The 21,932-nt window shown below is 43.0% G+C and overlaps 1 protein-coding gene across 9 annotated transcripts in view; it reads right to left on the bottom strand.

Annotated features, from left to right (window-relative positions):
* The window catches only part of CUX1 (cut like homeobox 1), a 278,806-nt gene that overhangs the window by 36,698 nt on the left and 220,176 nt on the right, over positions 1–21,932 (bottom strand). For 3 of the 9 annotated variants that reach the window (XM_074160646.1, XM_074160643.1, XM_074160644.1), the window contains 3 exons: positions 13,029–13,331; positions 8,422–8,610; positions 3,313–3,577 (listed from right to left, as the gene is read on the bottom strand). The exons of 5 other annotated variants lie outside the window; for them this stretch is intronic. In XM_074160646.1, the coding sequence (XP_074016747.1) occupies positions 3,313–3,577; positions 8,422–8,610; positions 13,029–13,331 (757 nt within the window). Of the gene's footprint in view, positions 1–3,312; positions 3,578–8,421; positions 8,611–11,489; positions 11,553–13,028; positions 13,332–21,932 lie in introns of all 9 variants that reach the window. One more of the 9 variants, XM_074160642.1, reaches the window with a different exon arrangement.

Raw genomic sequence — 21,932 nt, 5'->3', positions numbered from 1 at the left:
TAACACTTTCGGTTTTAGCCATGGACAACTGCTAAGGGTCTTGGAAATCACAAGTGAAATGCAGTCCCAACGCTGACAGCTGGATGAAATTTTCATTTTTCCCTAAATGTGCTGTGGAAGACAGCACACAATGGAAAAAAATCAGGATAAATGCAGAACACCATCTGAATACTGCTTTTGAAGCTAATGATACTATTGACTTACTTGAAATGCAACACAGTATTTCAGCAGTATTTGCTGACTCTGGATTTAGGGGGTCTGTAATTTTCCCTAGGAGAATATTATTCACCTAACAGAAGACCACAGGTACTAACATTAATTTTCTATTACTATTAATTGCATGCATCCTGCAACATTGATTATCAGGCTCTTTTTATGCCTATGATCTCCCTGCATGGACATCGATCCAGAACACACAGCTTCTGTAACGTTCCCCAAGTCAGGAGAGGAAACGGGCAAGAGCTTTGTGCCTGCACAGCATTTAAAATACCTCAACTCCAGCAAGATACCGAATGATGACAAGCTCACCAAGTATCTGACCACAGCCCTACAGAATACAGGTTCCATGTCTGTGGAAATCCCTGGAATTCACACCCAATATATTGCTTCTGGAATCTAGTCTGGCTCCTGATTAACACAGTAATTAAATCCCTACGGTAAAGAAGAACTGGTGACAGCAGCTAGGGAATTCCAGCGAGCATTCCTCTCAGTGGAAGGTGCTGGCCTCGACATCAACACATCCTGTTGGCATTCACCAGTGCAACTCAAAATATCAGAGATCTCCTGGGGTACACGCAGAAGTCCCCTGTACAAGCCTTCACCCAACATCTAAACAGGCCCAACGCTACAGTTCATTGACAAATATGGCCAGAGTAAGAGCAATGAAATTTAGGATCCAAGAGCACTCTTGTTGTTTATGTTCTGAGAGCTATGTGATTGGTATGGATGCAATGCCATAGACTTGGAGAAGTTTGCAGACATGTCAAAACCCTTTATACCTGTTTATGTTCTGAAGTGAATTATTTCCTTGCCTGCTGAGGATTTTTTTTAAGTTTCTTTTGCTGCAGAAAAGAAATGACAGTGCTGACTTTACAGCTGGTGGATATAAAATTCTGCTGTAGCAACCACCTTTGGAAAGCGAGGTTTGGGCTGAATCCCAAAGGAAAAGCATCACTGCAACAGGATTCCCAAGAGACAGGAATATAAACTTGTCCAAATCCGTACCCTGCTTTACCTGAACTTACTTTAAAGAAAAATTTATATTAAAGAGTAACTAGATGGTCTGAGATGTGGAACTGCTTCTGTATGATGATGACTCTTCAGTTTGAAACAGAAATGGCCGAGGGAGAGTATAAAAGAGATAAATAAAGTTAAGTGTGGCCTGGAGAAGATGAAGAGGGGAAAGACTACCCATTTCTTGTAATACATGAGCTGCAGAACAGTCAGACCCTGTTCCCCCAGCAGAACATGTAACTTGTACCTCTTCTGCAGTGTCCTGCAAATGATTTAAAAGTACTTCATGCATGAAAGCTAAAGAAATTATTGTACAGAGGAAAAGAACGGACACGTGTTTTGATTTTTCAGTGGCGGCAACCACTCCCAGCACCCAGGGCCCCAAACAGGCTTGAAACATCTCTCTAAATTCCCGGAGACTCGGCAGCACATCTGGGAGCAGGTCCAGATCACTCAGCGCTGTCAGGCTTGTGCTACCCACCAGCCTACAGCACCTTGTTTATCCCTTTTTTATTTTGTATACAACTGTCAGCACCTAGTCTACATCAATGCATAGCTTGGTGTGGCTAAACACGCTGATCAATCATGACTTGTCACACTTTCTCGCAGCACGCCTAAACAGGAGATCTCATGATAATGAGGAAGATGACACATGCCACCAGTGCTCCCGCACTCGTCTGCGTAAGTGAGAACAGCACATTTTGCTGTCAGGCCGAAGGGAACATATTTTCATAGGCATCCCTCCAACTTGTGTATAATTGCCTAGAAGTGGGAATTGGAAGAGAGGGCCTGCATTTGGAGAACTCTGAGCAGTGAAAGAGGCTGCATCTGTAGCGAATTCAAGTCAATGAAATTCAGTGTAAATATGATTACTCGTTGGTTATAATTTTTAAATTTTATATTGTTTACTATAAACATTATTTAGCTATTGTGCATAATATTTCTGAGATCTCTCAATTAAACTGTGCTGCTTCTGCTTCAGCAACTTCTCTGTTAAAAGCTGAGAAGGGCCAAAGTGGAAAATACCCTTTAAATGTTAACAACTTCTAAAAACAAACAAGTTTAGCAATCTGGACTAATTAGGAACGTTACTGGCTCCGAGTGAAGCAGCAGAATAATACTAAATCGGGTATCTTAACTGTACCTGTTCAATATTCATTAGCACAAATTTCTTGGAGAAAAGTCTGCTGCACTAATTAAGATTCTCACTCTCAAGCACAGCTGATAATACATTTATTCAAATTCTTATATGCCATTCCAGCATTGTTTCTTTGTATTGGTGTCTCTAGGCCAAAACCTACTTTAATGGTTCAAATGCGGAGAAGGTTCCTTCTAATATGAGAAAGGAACTAAAAAGATCAACATCTTATTTTATTTCAGTGGGACTCAATGATTTAATCATAACAATGAAATAAACCTGCGGCTACAACTGACTTCAGGGTTATCGGTTCTCTGTCCTTCATGACTGTGCAGAGCTTCCCAGAAATACTGCACACGCTGTGCCCGTTTTCAGAGCTCAGTGACTCAAGACCTAAAAGAAAATCCTCTTTTTGCTCTTATGTGGGAACATCAGATGATGAAAGCATTGCAATTCTGATGCCATCCAGTAGAGGACACTTCCAAGCAGCCCTCACCAACTGACCCAGGCGTAACACACACAACACAGTGTGTGTTGTGTTATATATATATACACACACATATATATGCGTGTGTATATATGTGTCTGTGTGAGTGTGTATATGCAAGTCAGAAAGAGCAGTCTTGCTTACTGCAATGGGATTTATAAATATTCAACAGTGGACATCTCTAAATCCACGCCCACACCAAAAGCGAGACTTTCTGTTTAAAAGCACTACTTACATCAATATGTGAATGTTGCTGTTCCTCAGGGACAACTTAAAATTAGTCTGGAGCATTAGCATTACTGTTAGTTAGACCCTCCCTGCTGTCGAAACTGTTCATTTTGTACAACTGCTCGACACTCGCAGGAGCAGACAGAGACTGCTGGAGCAGAGCAGCACCCTGCCACCGCACGTAAAATAAATCCTTCACGAGTAGGGCTCCCGGGAGATCTCGTACCTGTAATTGTGGAACCAGTTGATCACTGTGCTGGTTTTCAAGTTGAGCTGCGTAGCGAGTTCCTCAATGGTTTTTGGTGATGGGTATGGCTTTTGCTGGTAGGCTCGTTTCAGAGCTTCCTTCTCTTCTGGCGCCAGCACCACCCGGGGCTTCTTCAGCTGGTGCTGCGGCTGCGGGCTGGCTCCCTGGCTGTAGTCGATGCCAGCGGACGAGGACTCACAAGACTGGCTGTCGCTAACAGAGCTGTGTCGCCGTTTCATGTAGGCTGAAAGAGAAGCGCATGAGATCAGCCCCAGCTGAATACAAATGCAAAATCAATGAATATACGAGCCGGGGAAGAAATGTGAAGATGACAGGCTGCATGGACGGGCTGTTTGGAGAGAACAGAAAGGAAGGGGCATCAGCAGAGATCAGAGGAAAGCAAATGTGGGCAGGATGCAAGAGGCAGAAAAAGAAGAAAGAAGGGTAAGAAAAGAGGGTGAATGGACTGGAAACCTGCCATAGTTTTCTGCTTTTTCAGTGAACATGGGACATGAATAACAGGGTTCAGTTAACACGACTTATTTCTAATTCACTCTTCCAAGAGCAGCGAACTTCCACATAAGCACCTGATCAGGACAGTTGCATTTCATTTCAACTTAAATGGTTTTGGTTGTTACACAGTTAAGGCGTACACTAAGGTCTCTCTAAACACTTAAGGTCTCTGTATTAAGGACATGACTGTGGAAGCTGAAGGCAGCAGCAGCCACCTCTCCAACACACGATGGCGCCCGGAGCCCGGAGATCCCAGTGATGGGCTGAATAATCCATCAGGCGTTTGGTGCTTTTTCCTACAGATCTTCGCTATAGCGGTGACAGGTTATGAAAGAAAAACAGCCCACAGCATCCTCCTCCCCTACAGAAGGCTCTTTCAAAAATGCATATACTTTTAAGAAAGCTCTTGCTGCACTGATGGAGCTAGGTGAGGCTGATGGCAAAAGCCTGTGACACCACCGCTGACTCTCCCCCTGGACAGGGACTGAATTATCCTGGCAAATTCTGCAAGGAAAAAGTCCCAGCAAATGCTGTCACTGAATTGATTGATTTACACCACGCAGAGAGAGGTGGGATTTACTGCACCTGGCAGTATCATGCACAAGCATTGCTAATGAGGGGGCTGAAAACAGCAAATATAGATGAATCTTGTCAATAAAATATTTAATGGCCTGTTAAATACCTTCTAGATATTTAAGAGTTTAGGTATTCAAGAGCTGCAATTTGATAACCTTGGCTATTAAGTTCCAGATTACACCAGCCTGACATCCGTCTAGCAGGCACTAAATCTCCAAAGCCAGGAGCTCCCATCAGAGCCAGGGACCAATGTGGCGCATGTCACACCGATCAGCAACCTAATTCTTTAAAAAATAAATTTTTCTCTCCCCGCAGCTCTGCCTTTAGGCTGAGAGCACACAAAGAATAAAAATGCAACGCAATCAAATAAACTGAAATGTTCAAAGCCCTTCTCACAAAAGCCAACTTCTTCTGGCAGAGCTCCCTACAGGACTGGCTGGGTTTTCTGTCTCCAGCGGGTTTCAGCATCCCATCCCCTACACGGTGGTACGGCCAGTGGGACCTTTTTACACTGTGTCTTGCTATAATCGAAGTGAATTTTAAGCACACTCTGTAACCTTTGGGGGTATCTGCATGGCCCTCATTTTGTTTTTCCTGAATATGACAGATTACCTGTGGATTGCCTACTGTGTAAGATCATTGATATGGAACAGAATGTGAGTTGCTCATGATCCATCACTCTGCCATGATACGGTCCTGCATGCGCTTGAAATAACCATAAAAAGCAAAGCTTTTTCTTTTTTTTTTTTTTAAATAAACTTCATTAAAAAAATCACCTATTTAAGTTGTCGCAACCTGATGCAGAACTGCCAGGTGACCACAAAGAAATGCACTACTTCAGGGTGACCTATGGGCCTTATTTTTGCAACCTTCAAGCAACTGTTACAACCTCCAACCATGGAATTAATCATTCCGGCAATATAATCTCACATTTATATAAGGTCTTTAATCTCAAAGACTCCTAGGTGTTATTTCAAACTTGCATTGACATGCAAACTCTATAAACGGTTCCCTTGTCTCCTTTGATAGCGCAACCAAGAGGGCTGAAAGGCAGCACCTATCACTTCAGCAACGTGCAGCAGCTTAAAGGAGACCCTGAGACAAACCAGAACCTCGCGTGGAAGATGTAAAAGGTGTTTAGGCTATCTCTAACTGGAGTTTCTGGAATTTGGTCAGGTGACTGAGTTAACATGAGACACCACGCATCAGGATGCCCTAAATCTCTGCTTTCTCTGCTCTCCATTTCTGGCAGGTCAGAGCTCCCATCTTTAGACTCCTAAGGACAGCACGGAGCCGTGACAGTTTGGGAAAAGTTTCATTCATGCCCTGTGCCTACCTCTGCTTTTGTAACCTCACACCGGGATCACAAAAAATGCAGTAGCTTATTTTGTTCTCTTTCATGTCAACAGAACAAATTATATACATGCACATATTTCCTTAACAGAAAAATAAAAGGGCTGTCCCACCGTTCTGTCACAACCAATTGTTTTTCTAGAACATAATCTATTATCAGAACAAATTTCCATTGGGCCAAAGGCACAATCCTGGCACTTCGCCATGTGCCGAACTAGCACCCAAGCTTTAGGCTTTATGGTGCTCTCTGGAAACTTTAGATGACGTTTATAAAAGCTTTTCCTTTTTAATTCTTATTTTAAACGTATGTGCAGTGTGTAGACAACATAAGGAGATCATTCAGCACATCTGCAGTGACGGGAAGGCTCAACTGGAATCCAAGTCAAAAACACACTTGATTTTTGGAGAAGTTTGATTTTTGCCTGTGATCGGTCTCCACTTCTCAGGAGACCTATGAAAAAACCCCCACCCCAAATGAAATTTGGGCAAAGATCTGGATCTGGGTCAGAGACCAACGTGTCACAGCCGGCTCTATCCCTGAAGTTTTATCACCTTTCTTTCCCCCTGCTGCTGCCAACCCAGCACCACCGTGTCCCTCTGGGAAGACCCCCCCAGCACGTGCTCAGCTGTGGATGCAGCAGACACCACTGCAGAACTAGCAGCTGCCCACTGAGGTAAACCAGAGCCCCTTTTAATATAATTTTTATCTTATGCGGTATTGAACAAGATTATTAAGAAGCGAAATAATAGGGAAATAAAGGGAATTAAATTTTCTCCTGACAGCAGGCTTCAGTACTGTTCAGTGAGGAGTGTGACGTTACCAGCAGCACACACACCGGGAGGTTATAAAAAAGAGGAATGAACTCTCCCAAGGCAGGAAAGGTGGTGCAGAGCGTCTCAGCCGAGTGAGCGTGAACCCCTGGCTTCCTCCTAAGAGGTTAGTTAATGTACATTGCAAATTTTCAGAACCTCTTAAAATGGACATTTATAGCACAAACTTCAGACTGGCAGAACAGAAAGAGAGATATCTGCAGCTCACCTTTATCATAATTATTAATTTACTCCCTTAATAAAATGTGGCAGAGAAATAATTGATAATAATGTTTCACTGGTAGCAGATACAGTTGCATTGTTCTTTAACTGACATTAGCTGAAGGGAAAGTTAAATTCTTAATGTGGCTCTAGAGCAATTTAAAAGGTTAAATCACAGGATCCTTACCTGCATGAAAGGATTTTGCAGAAAATACAGGGTTGAATTCACTTTAGAGTGCTCTGCTATGAGGACAGCACTTACACAGTTCAGAAGCTCAGTACAGAGTCTCAACTGATTTATAGCCTTATCTCTATTCAGGTGCCATCTATAGAGCATATGTATTGCACAGCATTTGATAAGAATCCAGTTTAGAAAATAGTTTTGAAAGGATATTGTCAGTACTACTTTTAAATTATTTTTATTTTATTTTTCTGCATTATGGGCGATATTCTCTTTGAGGCTATAAAAATCCAGCTAGTTGACAATTTTATTTCTGCCATATTTCTAATACAGCAAAAACCATCATGGCTCCCTTTGGTTCACAGTTGTAAGTGGGAAACCCGAGTGGATTTTACTCCCTGTGGAAGATCATACACAATTTGTGAAAAGATACTGCACTGCATTATGTTATTCTGGTTACTACGACAAGAATTTGAATTTCTTCTTAAAAGCATGCAAGACTAGAATTTTCCCAGAAGCTCCTTCACTGCAATTTTTAATATAATCACAAAGTTCTTGATCAAATGTGTTAATGCTTTCAGGACATCAGTCAACAGCAGCGCTTTCAGTGCACACAATTAAAGCTGTCTGTACTAATATCATTAAGGGATAGCTTGAGAGATGTATATATCATTAATTAGTTAAATGCTGATAATGGCAGCCTATGAGTCTCTCTTGTAAAATCACACGAACATACTAAAACCAGGGCTCTGGGTAACCACTGTTTTTCAGTAATGAATTTAAAATATAGAGAGTAGGATAAGTTGGCAGGATATACTCCCTACTAAGATCCCCAGTAACAACTTAGGTCTCTCACAGGCACATACTCATGACCCAGACGTTTTACACGAGCATGTACTAACACAATCAACTTCCCCCATCCCTAATAAAGGCTACAAATTTAATTATTCTCAAATACCCTTTTATAAAGACTGCATTTTTCTTTCCTCCTAGCGACCATCAGCACAGGACTGGCAAGAAGCTCTCTCAGGCATCAATGCACAGTTCTTCAGCCCAACATCTGTGACCAGCTGCAGCACTATTAACTAACAACCCAAAGCCAGCTCCCAAACTCACATTTCTCATTTGGTAAGGCAAGTTATCAGTGATACACCAGGGCCTCAGTAATTACTCTATAGGAGAATATAGCAACGATTTCACAACAGCTGGTGAATATTCAGGGTTTGGGGATGGTTCTTTGTTTGAGGGTTGTTATATATCTGCTTGAGTTAGCATTAAATAAAGCTATGAAAAAGCTGTCATGAAGTCCTTTTGCGTAACCTTTATGATACTGGATCAATGCTGCCTCTATACTATTTATGGAGAATTATAAAAGATACGGTCATCTTTGAAATAACGGAAAACGTGAGTCAGCACATTCTGCTACGAGTTACCTTTTTTCTCCATGCGTTTCATATCCATCAGCTTCTCCACGTTGTTGGGATCGTTCAGCCACAGCTGCATGCGGACAAAGGGTTCCCGTCCCTTCAAACTCAGCTTGTGCCAGGGCTTCGGGCGAGCCAGAAGGTCTGAGACAGAGCCTTGTGTTAGCCCTAGGATTGTCTCCCCAAACAAACGCTGACCTAATACGAAATTGAAAATCGCATGAATTCAGTCAGCTAAGAGACGAGCCTAACTAAAAAGACAGAACACGTCTACGAGATCATTCGTCAGTTATTCTTACTTTAGAATTGCTTGAAAACCCAAAAGAAACATTTCAAAGAATAAAAGCTCTCCCCCCCCTCTAAAAGTGTAAATATTGAGCTTTAGTTTAATCCCTAGGATCTGACTGTGGCAGAGAGGGGAGCTCAACACCTTTGGGGACCGGGACCTTACAGTGAAACGGTGTGCAAAAAATAAAATTAATGAGATTAAAAATAAACTGAATTTTCAGCTAAGCAGGCAACTACTGACAGCAGGGAGGCTCCTTAGCTCTGATGCAGGAGGGCAGCGCAACAGCTTCATTCTAACAGGGCAATCCACACATTTCAGGCGATCAATGAACCAAGACCAATGCAACCCCCCATTCAGCAACGGTCACGTAAGTGTCCTCAAAGACAGGTGTGCGTATTTTTTGTGTTGTAACATCTGTGGTGTTCTGTGTTCTACCAACTGCAGGTAACCACATTTTACAAGGTAACAGCTTTTCCAGATTTTTTTACAGCCTCAACAGTACTTCTAGTTGAAGAATACTTAATTTTAGTTCTCTTTCTAAATGATATCATTTAGCGGGGTAAAAACCCCATAAGCTTTTCAATGTACAGCCTCTGTATGTGCAAGAGTAACACTAGTTTTACATGGTTAAGACCTAACTTAGCAAGAACTGTAGGAAATGCCTGTGCAGCTCAAACCCAACCATACAGCTGGTTTTCTAAAACCCCTTCACTTCGGTGCTCTTCCCAAGCTAAACCGCCTTGATACCCAACAGCTTTTGTTACAAGACAGAGCCTGAAGTCCTCTGAGTCATCGCCGGTGATTTTGGATAGAAGCACAGCTATCATCTGTTTTCAAGGTAACCCAAAGATCTTTCCATACCGACTGAGTTCAGGCCTCAGGGTCTCCTGTCTCATCCGTAGCTTTTTCATGCCCTCACTAACACAAAGGGGAACGCTCCTCTTTCCCCTCCCAGCAACGCCAGCAGCCTTAGCCGGTGGCAACAAACAGATCCCCTAAGGGACAATGCAGATGCGTGGGGGCTTGTGCTCCTACAGCTCTGCAGGACATGCCCACACTTGCAAAAGCGCCATCAGCTCTTGCCTTCACAGCCTCATCTGATCCTGTCACAAACAGGTTGTGGAAAATATCTACTCCATAACCTTCTCTTGTGTGCTTAATTCCATGAATCTCCTCCTCCTCTTTAAAAACACCCCAAAACCTTTGGCCTGGCCCTTGTTTTTCACCTGTGTGGGGAGAGGAGGGAAGGTGGGACAGGTTAGAAGCTGCAGAATGTCCCATTGAGACGTATGGGGCAGATGGGTCTGCAGAGCTTCTGAAGGAAGCAGCTGAGATCATGAAAGGGGAAAGGAGGAGAGGGCTAACACGACACAGTCTGCTAATAAGCTCTAGAACTAACCCTGAAAACGGTTCTTACAGACTGAACAGAAAGCTAAATTCAGAATTCACTTAAGTTCCTAAGTAATAAGCGATGTTCAGCTACCCTCAACATCAGGAAAATCACACAGAAGAAGTAACTCGGAGCCAATTTTGGATCATGCGTTATCGCAGTTACCTACTCCCTGTTTGTCTTTGTATTTAAAAACATCAGTAAGGCCTTATCCATTTACCTTTAAACCTGCCAGCTACTTGTAAGATAAGACAGCTACTTTAAAGATCTTTTAATTTGCCTTTGTAAATAACTTTCCTTTAACACTCCCCGTCGTTTCTAACCCCAGGCTGTGCTCGGGCTGCAATGTTCTTCCAGCGGCCGTGAGAGCTCTGACAGCCGCCGTGCAGGGCCAGTGCGGCCACTGCAACTGCCTGTGGGGCTGCCGGGGCAGAGAACTGATCCCAGTCAAACCAACCTACCAAGAATATAATGGCCCCTTTTGACTCAGACCAACTGGTCCCGTTAATTGCATGGCCGCATGAAGAGGAATACTGGCACAAATCAGCAAGAAGGTCAGAAACAAGCAGCCCAGAGCAGGTACCAGCAATGCTGCCAAAAGAACTAAACTTCCAACAACAGCCTAAAAATTGAAAATGCAAATGTGGAAGGAGGTAACATCACGTTCTCTAGGTGTTAAGGACAAAGCTAAAGATGTTTGCGTTGTTTATTTTATCCCAGGATATGGCAGGCCAGGATAAAACACCTGGAAGGTTCCCAAGCTAACAGGGAATGTGTTAGAAATCATTCTCAGGAGGTAGAAGGTGTATCACACTCCATCTTCATTAGAGAGCTATTAATAACTGGAATATTTTTAAGCACAGGTTTCCTAATACTCCTGCTAATTCTCCCCATCTTTTTCCCTAATATCCTTCAGGCTTATTGCCACTGACGTAGCTCTTCATGGGCAAAACTTTCTATAAATTACGCTGGTTTCATTAGTCCTGGCCCTTTCTGCAAAATCCCCACCACTGCAATCTTTCAATAGCTCACTGCATTTGCTTCCCTCTGTATTTAAGTTATACGTTGCCCAACAGGGAATCACTGATAATACATTTGGGACTGGGAATACCAGCAACATCTCAGTTTTAATGCCGCCAGCATCGTTAGCTAAAATGGTGACTGCTGAAGGAATGCCCAAAGGCACGGGAGGAGAGACCCGCCAAACACATCTGGAATGGTTTTGCACAACCGTGGACTTTACTGGCCGATGATATTGGAACAACCGGGCCACCACCAGTTGCCCAAGACAGGTTCAGAAGGCCCTGCGGCCTAGGACAGAGCGACCTGGGCACCGAGTCAATCTGGTGCACTAGCACACTGAGGGCGCAAAAGGAGACATTGAAACTGGTTCCACACCTAATGCAGAGTTTGGGGCACATTTCCTGGCTCTTCTGCTGCTTTTTAGGCTTGTCAGCCACACTGTAGGAAAACAAAAATCATGGGAAATAAAAAAGACTAAGTAAAAATGGCATCAAAGCAAATGTAAACAAAAATACTTTTTCAAACCTCTCTGGAACACCAGAGCAGGTACAGCACTCAACAGTATTTGGCCCAAAAACTAGGGGCTTGAACCTGCAAACCCTCACCGTGACCGGGGGCTTTATCTCTACGTTATCTCCATTGAACAAGCAACCACGATCCGCCCCTGCCAATGCGCACGAGCAAGTAACTCTGCTGGGTTCAGCGGGACTAAATCTCATGCAGGGTATGGCAACAATCAAGGCCATTTTCTTTTTTTTCCGATCTATGTTAAATAAGAACTTGCAATCTCCCCCATCACAATATTTCTCCCCTTTAAAAAAATATTCTAAGATAGTAACATGTTATTCTGTGTCTAGCCGAAAAAAGGCTTCCTTACTTATTAAAATAAAGGGGGTTTTACGTATATGGTCATAAAAATTTTAGATGATATGGATGAAATTCTTCTCACTTAAGTACCATCATCAGCCTAAATCTAAACTTATCTTTTGGTTCCATCTGTAGTGAATGGAGAGAAACTGGTACTTCTGGGGAGTGATTCATCCCAACCACCTCAGACATCTATTTTGGGCATCTGAATGCAGGAAAGATGAATCCCACGCTAAGGGATCCCAGGTGACACTGGGGCAGCCTCACTGCCTTCCCGCTAGAGACCTCAAAGGACTCCTACAGGTTCCCCAATGCCTTGCGAGGGAAGCAAGTGTCAAACACACGTGAAGAACTAGCGATTTAGAGGCAGAGCGGCAGTATTAAGTGTGGATTTCCCCTACTCGGATCAGGTTATTCCCTTGGACTGTTCCAAATATACAGCCTTGTCAACATTACACTTAATTCTAGACCCAAAATCTCATCTGTAAGCAAAGCAGCCTTAGCTTTGCACATCTCTAAGCAAAATATCTGAATGGCCCCATACACTTATCTACAGGTTCATCTAAACCTCAGCTGAGTCTGAATTGAGCCTCCTGGCTCTACAGGTACGCTACGCTTTATCTTGTGATGCATTTCCCTCTCCAATCACGCTGGACTTCTTTATTTCACCTGTTCCTAAAATGCTGGGGCCTTGACCTGTAAGCTTGTGGAAAACAGCATTTCTCAAGGAGAGATCTCACTGGCTTTGGGGTTTTGGTCTTCTTGACAGCCTGCTGGACTGTGGTTAGGGAGATGGGAGCAGCATCTGGCTGTTGAGCCAGGAGCAGGGCTTAAGAAGAGCAAGGGTACGATGACATTTTAAGTAGAATGTGACAATCTGAAAGGATTTTTCTACTGGTTTAAAAAAACAATAATCTTTTTTTACCAGATTAAAGCTTAGGCCAGAATCAAACCCAAGTATTCTTGTAAACGTCTACTGAAATATACCTCAAAAAGAAAAGTATGACCACTTTTATTTCATCAAGAAATGAGAATAAAGCGATTTACCAAGATTGTTGTCCGTTAGCACTTCTTTGACCCTTTTCGTAATGCCATAGGTATCCAGCTCAGGGGACATAGCAACGAGTTCTTGAATGCTGAGTGCCGAGTGGCCCGACAGCGGCAACGGTGTTGTAGATTGGGATTCGGAAGCAGACGGCTCGCTCGATTCTTGGGATTTGCCATCCTTACTTGTCTCTATAGCGGGACAGGGCTGCTGTACCAATTCAGTCAGGCTTTTCACTGATTCACTGGAACTCATGGGAGATTCAGGAGCAGGACTGCAACTGGCAGAAGTCTTTGGAGTGCTTTCTGTAATTAAAAAAAAGAAAAAAGCCCCCACTTTAGCATAATTGTAATGTTTTGATTGCAGGATATTTAACTTTCCTTCTCATTTATATTCTACCTACTTAAAGAAATGCCTAAGTATGCAAAATGCTACTTGTTATGACTTGGTTACTAAAGAGCCTCTTTTTAAAAACAGAATTATTTTCTAATTTTATCTTGAGTCATCTCTGCTTTCTTACCAGGACAAGATGTACATACACAAATAAAAATCAGGAAAAAATTGAAGTGCAATAGCCTGTAAGTTTGCAAGAAATTTCCTTGGTCAGGAAATCTCATATTTTGCTTTCCACAACAATTTTGTACAAGGATGCTTTTAAATCTACCATTATAGACTGGTTTAAGCGTCCTTCTGTGACTTGTAGGAAACTCACTCAGCTGCTATTTTGCAGTGTCAATGAGGGATTTTCTACAACTGATACAACTTTATATCTTGAGAGCATTATTGATTTCATTTTGTTTCTTATCACTCGCATCACATTTTTGCGCTTCTCTTTGCCCAGAAATAACTTAATGAGATTAAAATACAGTTTGTAATTATGTTGTATTAATTAACATGTTTGAGAACCCGACATAAAGATAGCTAGTGGAGCAGGAGACACTCAAATCTGTTATTGTGACACTTGTATAAAAGAAAGCTTTCTGAATCTGTTCGTTTGCCAACAACAATAGGTTCTGTACAAAATGTTGTTTTCCCCTAATAAATTCACATTTATCTCTAACGGAATGTACCAACCGAACTTGTGCAGAAAATCCAGACATCTAAATGACTGAACATTTTTTAAAGCAACAACACGTAGACCACATGGTTTAGAAGAACAATTCCCTTCAAAGATAAAGGGCAGAGTCCTTTCCCATTTTTGTGGGATTTCTTCCTCCTCCTTGCTGTCTCACATCTCATTACTCGGTGTGGTTAATCGCATGTAGCTCAGATTCATACATCAGTGGATTCGCCTCAACGTCTCTGGAGGAAGCTTACAACGCCCTCAGTTGTACAAGGATGAGGCCAGTCTACATCAAAATCTTAGTCCCTCTAACAGAATTCTCTTTTCCTGAGCACCGCAACTCTGCTATGAGCGCGGTTCGCTCTGCAGCACCAGGTCCCGTCACTGCCACGGCCATGGCAAATTCCACTATTTTTCAAGTTTGTTTGTTATCCAGAATTCTGTCAAATCATTACAGAACACGCAGCTCCCGTAGCACGGAAACATATCCCAAATGCTAAAGGGAAATACTGCGTAAGTAAAAGCAGGGTTCAGATGAACAGTGTAATTGTGTGGTTCAAGGTAACAGAAGCTTTCACGATGCTGCATGTAAGAGAGGCTCCCTGACACACTCACGTAAAGTTGCTCCTCAAACCAAGCAATTGGACTTTTTCCTTCGTGCTTTATGTGAGATGCAAAGGAGGCAGACATAAAAGGAAAGCAGGGTGCATATAAATCTTTAAGGGAACAGGGATCCTACAAATCTTATTTCTTTTCTCTCTTCACCCTAGGTCATCATACAACTGAATATAAAACCCAGCAAATGTTATTTTTGTATCAGGAGCTGCAAAGGAATTGTACTGTAAATTTGCCCTGATTCACCCATGCGAGGGACCAATTTGGCAGATCATCCATCTTGTTCACTGTACACTGTCAGGGATGGCATGAATTCCCTACATGATAAACAGATTTCTTCTCAGGTCTGTGTCCTTTAACCCACAGCAAGGTCAAAATTATGGCTGCCTGGCTAATAAACTGCACGGCACTCGTTCAAGTTCCCTCTAATTTTGTCCCTTGTGCCAGCTTATACAAATCTTACTGAATAACTAGAGCAGCTGCAAATTTCCTATACAATTCCTCATCCGTGCACTGCAAACCACAGGCACACAGGGAGCGCAGAGAAAATCCAAAATAAAAAAAAAACAAAACATCAACCACACAGGACTAAACAAAAGCATTTCCTAATGCTTCTTTCTGCCTCTCCTTTCCCTGCCCAGCCTAATTATGTAAACAACAAAGGTAATCTATATTATCATCTATCACTGAAATGCTCTGTGTTGCTCACATATTAGCTTATTTATTTTTTATATCACATATCAAGAGCTTACTTGAATTTCATTTTTAAGACCAATCTGCTGCTTATTTACTCAAAAAGGTAGGATTATCTGAATCTAATTTTGGAAGGCAGTACAGATGACAAACTGCCTTTTTTTTTCCCCCAAACGAAAGGCAAGTGTATCGTGATTTCAGATGAGACAGTATGCGCATATACTACAAATAACTCAAAATATGTTCCCCATTCATTTTTAGCGTTTTTCCCTTATGGAAAAACATTTTCAAGATCACCCAAAATATCTGAAGACAAGATCCATTCTTTGGAAAAGTCAGTTCAATAATCAAATAATGCAAACATTTCCCGTTAATCTACTTAAAAAATTAAATAGACATTTAGAGTACAAGTGACTGCTGACAGAACAAAGGGGAAAATTGAATGTATTCACTATTACAGATTTAACTGTCAATCCACAGCCATTTCGTATGGTTTATGAAATAATTTGTCTGTATTCATTTCTCTCAAGTTCCTCACAGGACAAAGAAACAAATTCAGGACATTTGAAAAATACATATTAAGATTTCAAAAGTAGCAATTGAACATTTCCAATGAAAATAATACATTGAAAGCTTATTTCTTCAAAACGTGTTCTGCTTTTTTAACCCCAGTCTTACTGAAGAATAGCTCTAAATTAAGAGCGATCTAATTTCTTACGAGTGCGTAAGTAATGATCACCGAATGTCTACTTGTTTGTTTTTAGTGAGGAAGAGATCATTTTGTCAATATGAGCGTAAAACTGCATTCCAGTAGGCGGTGGGTTTCCCACCATGCGCAACCTGCAAACCCCCCAGCCACCATTTATTGATGAAGTTACTTCAATAAATTCCAGATAAACTTTTGCTCTACCAAAGGGGTGATGCATTTGACTTTCCAACAGCCTGCATCCGGTTTAAAACCTGGGGAAAAACCCCCAAAGCTTCAAAAATAAGGTGCTAGAAGAGCTGGAGAGATCAAGAGCATCATCAGTGATGAGGTCACTGCAGAACGTGGGAATTTTTTAAGTCTCAGGCAGCAGAAGTGAGTCAAGTCCTCTGCTGCGTAGAGGATGGGAGAAAGACCTCCAACAAACAGACTGTCCCCAAACTAGCTCGGTGGAAAGATGGTGTCCATCAGATCCTGAGCGTGTAATGAAGACACATCAGTTTAACACTACGTTTTTAAATGTTCAGCGAACTGTTGGCAATCATCATTAAATATTCAAATACACCATAAGTGTAACTGAAATAAGCGATCCGAATCTCCTAAAGCTGCAGGTGTAACTGAGTCATGAAAGGGCAAGGGCTCTACCACGCAATTTTATATTATTCATTCAGAATATACACGTTTGGTGTATGGGGAAGTTCGGCATTTCCAACCAATTTTTAAAAGCACATTCATATATGCAGCATGGAAAATAATCATCAAATGCAAATCAAGTACAAGGAAGTGATGTCTGCATAAATGGGTCGGCAATTTGAAATATTTGGCAACTGCAATTGGCCTCCATTCATGGCTAAAACTACCCCTTCCCCATGGCTTCTATCATGACAGTGTTTTGGAAAACGTGAGAAAGTCGGAAAGCAGAGTTCCAGTCTCAATTCATTGGTTACGGTGGTTTTCCTGAACTTAACATTAGATTTTCTTATTCTTCCCCATCCACAATGTTTCCCGCCCCCCATGCTGGGGTCAGGTCCCCAGTACTGGATCCTGGTGCTGGAACACCGGCCGTAGAACATTGTGGAGGATGATTATCCCACCGGTGGCCTGGACGTTACCTGAGAACACTTCCCCCAACACAGCGTGAGCCCGACACATTCCTCTACGAGCTCTGACCATGTTCTGCCGTTGTAAGGTGACAAAATCCCTATGGGGTGTAACAAACCACAGGCTGCTCTGGGCTCTGCTCCTGCAGACCTGAGGATCACCCGCTCAGCTGCACGGACCCAGCAGTGGGAGACATCTCACTATATTCTCCAAAACTGCAGGGCAGTGGTCAAGAAGGACCACTTTTGTGATTGTGATGTACAGGAACTCTTCTGAGCCCAGGAAGGAATCTAACATGGCCCTCCATACATAAGCAGTGGTGTAGCTCAGATCCACAGCACACTTCAGCTGGATGTTCCTTCCGAAGCTCAGGACACCTCAAAGACTTGCAGGTGATGCGTGCTACAACCTCCCCAGGAAATCACAGATGTCTACATCACCTGATACCGCTCCCCCATGTATCCCCCTCCACAGAGGTATCTAGATGATGGAGCAGGGTTGAGACATGGACGTGGTTTCAGCAGTCCCAGAGGCACCCCGCTGCTCTCTGCCAGCACGGGCACATCCCTCCAGTCAAATTCCTTGCCCACACTTTGAGAGCCGCAGGTTTGCCACTTTTGCTTGGACCCTGCCTTCAACTCCTCCAGCCACGGCAGCAAACTGACTTCATGCCCACTTGTAGATCTAAAGTTCTGAGCAAAGATTTGAACAAGAGCATCCGAATTGCAAGCGTAAAACACAAGCTGAATGCCCCGAGCCTCTCCTCCCAGAGCACTCCCCCGTCTATAGCGAGAGCTCTGTACTTTTGCAGCTGGGGAACCGCTGGAAGAAAATAAACTGCCCAACCTTTGTTGCTAACACAAGCTCAGCTAATAAACTGCAAAAGGCCTCATGGGGAACGAGGTGCAGAACATGGAGAAGTTGAGGAACACCATGCAAAACACAGAAGGTATTCAGGGGCCTCTAAAAAGATTATGAAAAATATTATATTCTAAAGACAGCAGGCAGACAACAGCTGCCTTAACTTTCAGAGCAAAGTGGATTGAAAAAGCAGATCCACTATAATTTCCAGAGACAAATCTCTGTAGTTTATCTGATCCACTATTTAAATTTCAATACACAGTCCTCTATCTGCAGTAATAATAACCTAAATTCCATTTAGTGTTCATTTGAGCAGTCAGGATAAAGTCATTTCTTATTATCTCCCCACTGTGTAAAAAACAGCTTGAAGGTAGGAAGTCAGCAAGCATTTTCACCAAAAAGTAATTATTGTAAGTGACATTTTTACTGCTGGCATGCCATAAGGCGAACTGCGCATTTGGAAGGACAAGTTGCTAAAACAAAATGACAGGGTACTCTGTGACATTCCGACAAGAACCCAAACATGATTTAACTGGCGCTTGGTTTGATGCACCGCTTCCCGCAATGTCCAAAGCCCAGGCTTCAGGTCCATGCCAAACTAGTCAAATTCCTGGTTCCTCACCGAGGAACAGCCAGAACCACCACGTCCCGCGCTGAGCGGAGCGGGGAGGCAACGGAGCATCCCCGTCCTCTGCTCATTTCCTTTATGGGAAAATAGGAGGGAAGGTGAAAGCAGACAAATGTGGACAGGAGATTTCTCGGCAAACTCTTAAAAGAGCATTTGCTACTTCAGGGCCTGCGTTCACCTCCGCGTGCAGATGAGTTAATGGACAACAACAGACCTGGCAGGTTGCCTGAGATCAAAGTGTCTCATACTGGGACTGGATTAGTTTCTGTTTTCCCCTGATGATTAGTCTGCCCGTTCTAGCCAATTTGTAGACCAAAAACCAGGGTACGTTGTCCTGAGAATGAGAACCTGATCACAGAGCTGAGCCACGGCAACATCCCGAGGATAACTGCCTTGCTCTTTCCCAGGGTCTGAACATTTCAGGCAGAGATTTTTTTTTTTCTCCAGCCTTCTATCTAATTTTACCTTTAGCAATGGCTGCCTTTGCAGCATCTCCTAAAGCACCACAACAACTCTCCTCGCTGACAGTGGCGCAGTGCAAGCCTGAACTATGTAATAAATCTGATCAGCGCTGCAATACATCCCTCTTCTGACTAATTAACAGAAAATACACATGAAAGCTGAACGCTTTCTCTCAGGTAGCGGTTTTGGTGGATTTACTTGAAGTGAGTGAACCTGGCCTATTCACAATTTGCAAATTAATGTGGCTTATGAAAATATGATCCTCCCTACAGTTATAAACTCCCACAGTTATATGTAGGGAGTATCCAAACCTCCCTACAGTGTGCATATCTAATGAGGTGAAGTGTGTCGGTGCGTGCAGTTAAAGAGTTGCAAGCGCCTGCTATAGTTATGATTACAGATTCCCGCTATGGCTGTGGAGATCCTGTTTCTTTGTTTGTTTGTTTGTTGCACAAATGTTATAACTTTGGGGAAAATGTTATTTTGGGTCTTGGCTCAGAGGGAAATTTGATGTGGATGGGGGAAGGGATCAAAAGAAAACCCCTTTAGGAAAGCGTGCGGACGTATGCATGGCTGTACCAAAAGGGGAGGAAACCAGCTGTGGTTAACTCTGAAATTACTGGGACAATATTAAAAACAAAGGTCCCCATTCTGCATATAAGTATGTTTGATGACAGGAGCACATAAAACTATCTGAATAAACTAATAAATAAATAAAACTAACTTAGAAGTATTTGAAAAAACCTGCTTCTGTGTATTGTTAAAGGATCACAGTGTTTTGCTGCAATTTCATGTTGTATTTTCAGTAATTATGTTAGCTTTGCACTTGTATTAGAAAAGTAAGTTTTCAACCATTCTAGAAAACAGAAGGAGCTGGAGAAACCAGATGTTCAGAAAAGAGCAAGTAAGATGGGAGGTGGCGATAGACTCATGAAGAGAGATTTACAGCTGGACATTTAAAAGTGCTTAGAGAAGTCAGGCAACCAATTCTCCTTTCAATGAATGCGCAACCACAAATCCCTCGGACAGTCTTGGAGATCCCACTATCGTGCCCAAACCTATGTTAAGGCTGCAACTTCTCATAGCCAAGAGCTGCCACCACTATCAGTTTAAGGTATTCCTGTCCTGGCTCCATCCTTTACCCCTATTTTTGCATGACACTGAACCGCAGTTGTGCTGTCCCGAGTGCTTGGGGGAACCAAACCTGTGAACCAGGTTTGAAGAACAGCTTCCCTCCACCACACATCTGCAACACAGTGCGTGTGGAAGGGGTTAAGGACAGGAATCTGGATCTCTTTCCTGATCTCATTTGCAGTACAAGCCCATTAGCAAAAGGATGGGTTTTTTACGCCAGCCCCAGTGTTGGCATAATGAGGAAAGTCCTAGTGCAGCCCTGCGACATAAATGTTGCTGGTGGTACACAAGTGAAGAACCCCCTGTGCTCAGAGCCATCTAACCAACTTGATAACCAAGCAGAGGCATGTCCTGTGTGATCTCTGCCTTCTTGCTCTGGTTGGTGTGCAGCGAGGAACCAGGGCTGGGGGTCTGTCCTCCCAGCTCACAAGCTGTGATCGGTTCAGATTTTCCTCCCTGTGCCTGCCTGTTAAAAAGCCTTTGCCACGTGGTGTATGCCAGTGCCACCATTTGGGTCTCACCTCTCTTTCTATGGCCGCTGCAACACAGAATGCCCTGGTTGGTGAACACTTGAGCCCTTGACACACATCCCTCAAGCCCTCACCTCGCATCAGCGAGTGCCTTATCGCTCTCCGAGAGGCGTGCTGTGCCCCATCGATGCAAAATGCCTCAACACCCAAAAAGTTTGGTTCTGTGCAATATTCACACCACGGTGTGCCCAGATGCGGGGAGGCAACTCCAGGTACTCGTACAGGAATCGAAAAGCAATGTCACAGAGAGCTGGACAACTCTATGGCTGCATCAAGTTAAACCATCAAACTTTTACTGACTTAGGAGGATGCTGGTACTTGGCTGCCCGCTGCAGCGTGGGTGGGCTTGGATGGGGAAGGGCAGCCCGAACATCCAGGATGTCCAGGATCTTGTGCAGAAAGATACAACTGGAGTTAATCAATTAAAATGAAAAGCTGCACTGAGATTTATTGGACTTTGGAACAGACACACCAACCCCTGACACAACCGCACCACTGGATAAAACTTCCAAATAAGAAGCATTAAGGGACACTTTTGAAATCGCTCACTGGGAAGCACGGGATCTCTACACAGCCAAGATTTTAAGTGATATTTTACAACAAATGAAGGAAAAAACCCTCAACCCCACCAACTTGAGAATTCTATTAGCTGGATGTAGAGACATCTAGACTCAGAAACAGCAGAGCAATGCTCAGGTCAGGCCAACTCCCTGGCCAAGGACGCTTCTGGAAGGGGTCAACAACGCAGCAAGCAGGGAGGGAGGATCTCCGCAAATGCCCACCTGCTCACACGTGGCTTCTTCAGCCAACAGTAGGGCCAGTGCATTGAAAAGCGCTAAACGATCAGCTTTTGGTTTTACATATCACCTTCAAACAATTAAAAAACCCTTTCTAAAAGGAAATCAGATTTTAAATTAGGTGATTAGTGGCAAAATCGTGGCTGCTTTAAAAGACATTGCTCTACTCTGCTAATCTGTATTTAATATTCAGATTTTTCTGTGTTTCCATAACTTAGTCAGAAGTCAATATTTAGAAATAACTGCTGGAAAATGTTTTCAATAACCTTATTATGAAAACAGCTTGTGTGCAGAAGCTTTATTAAGGATTTTCTGA

The sequence above is a fragment of the Numenius arquata genome, chromosome 18 (genome assembly GCF_964106895.1).
Source record: "Numenius arquata chromosome 18, bNumArq3.hap1.1, whole genome shotgun sequence".
Classification (NCBI taxonomy): Eukaryota; Metazoa; Chordata; class Aves; order Charadriiformes; family Scolopacidae; genus Numenius; species Numenius arquata.
The sequence above is the reverse complement of the archived record's forward strand: the minus strand, read 5'-3'. Positions and strand labels throughout refer to the sequence as shown.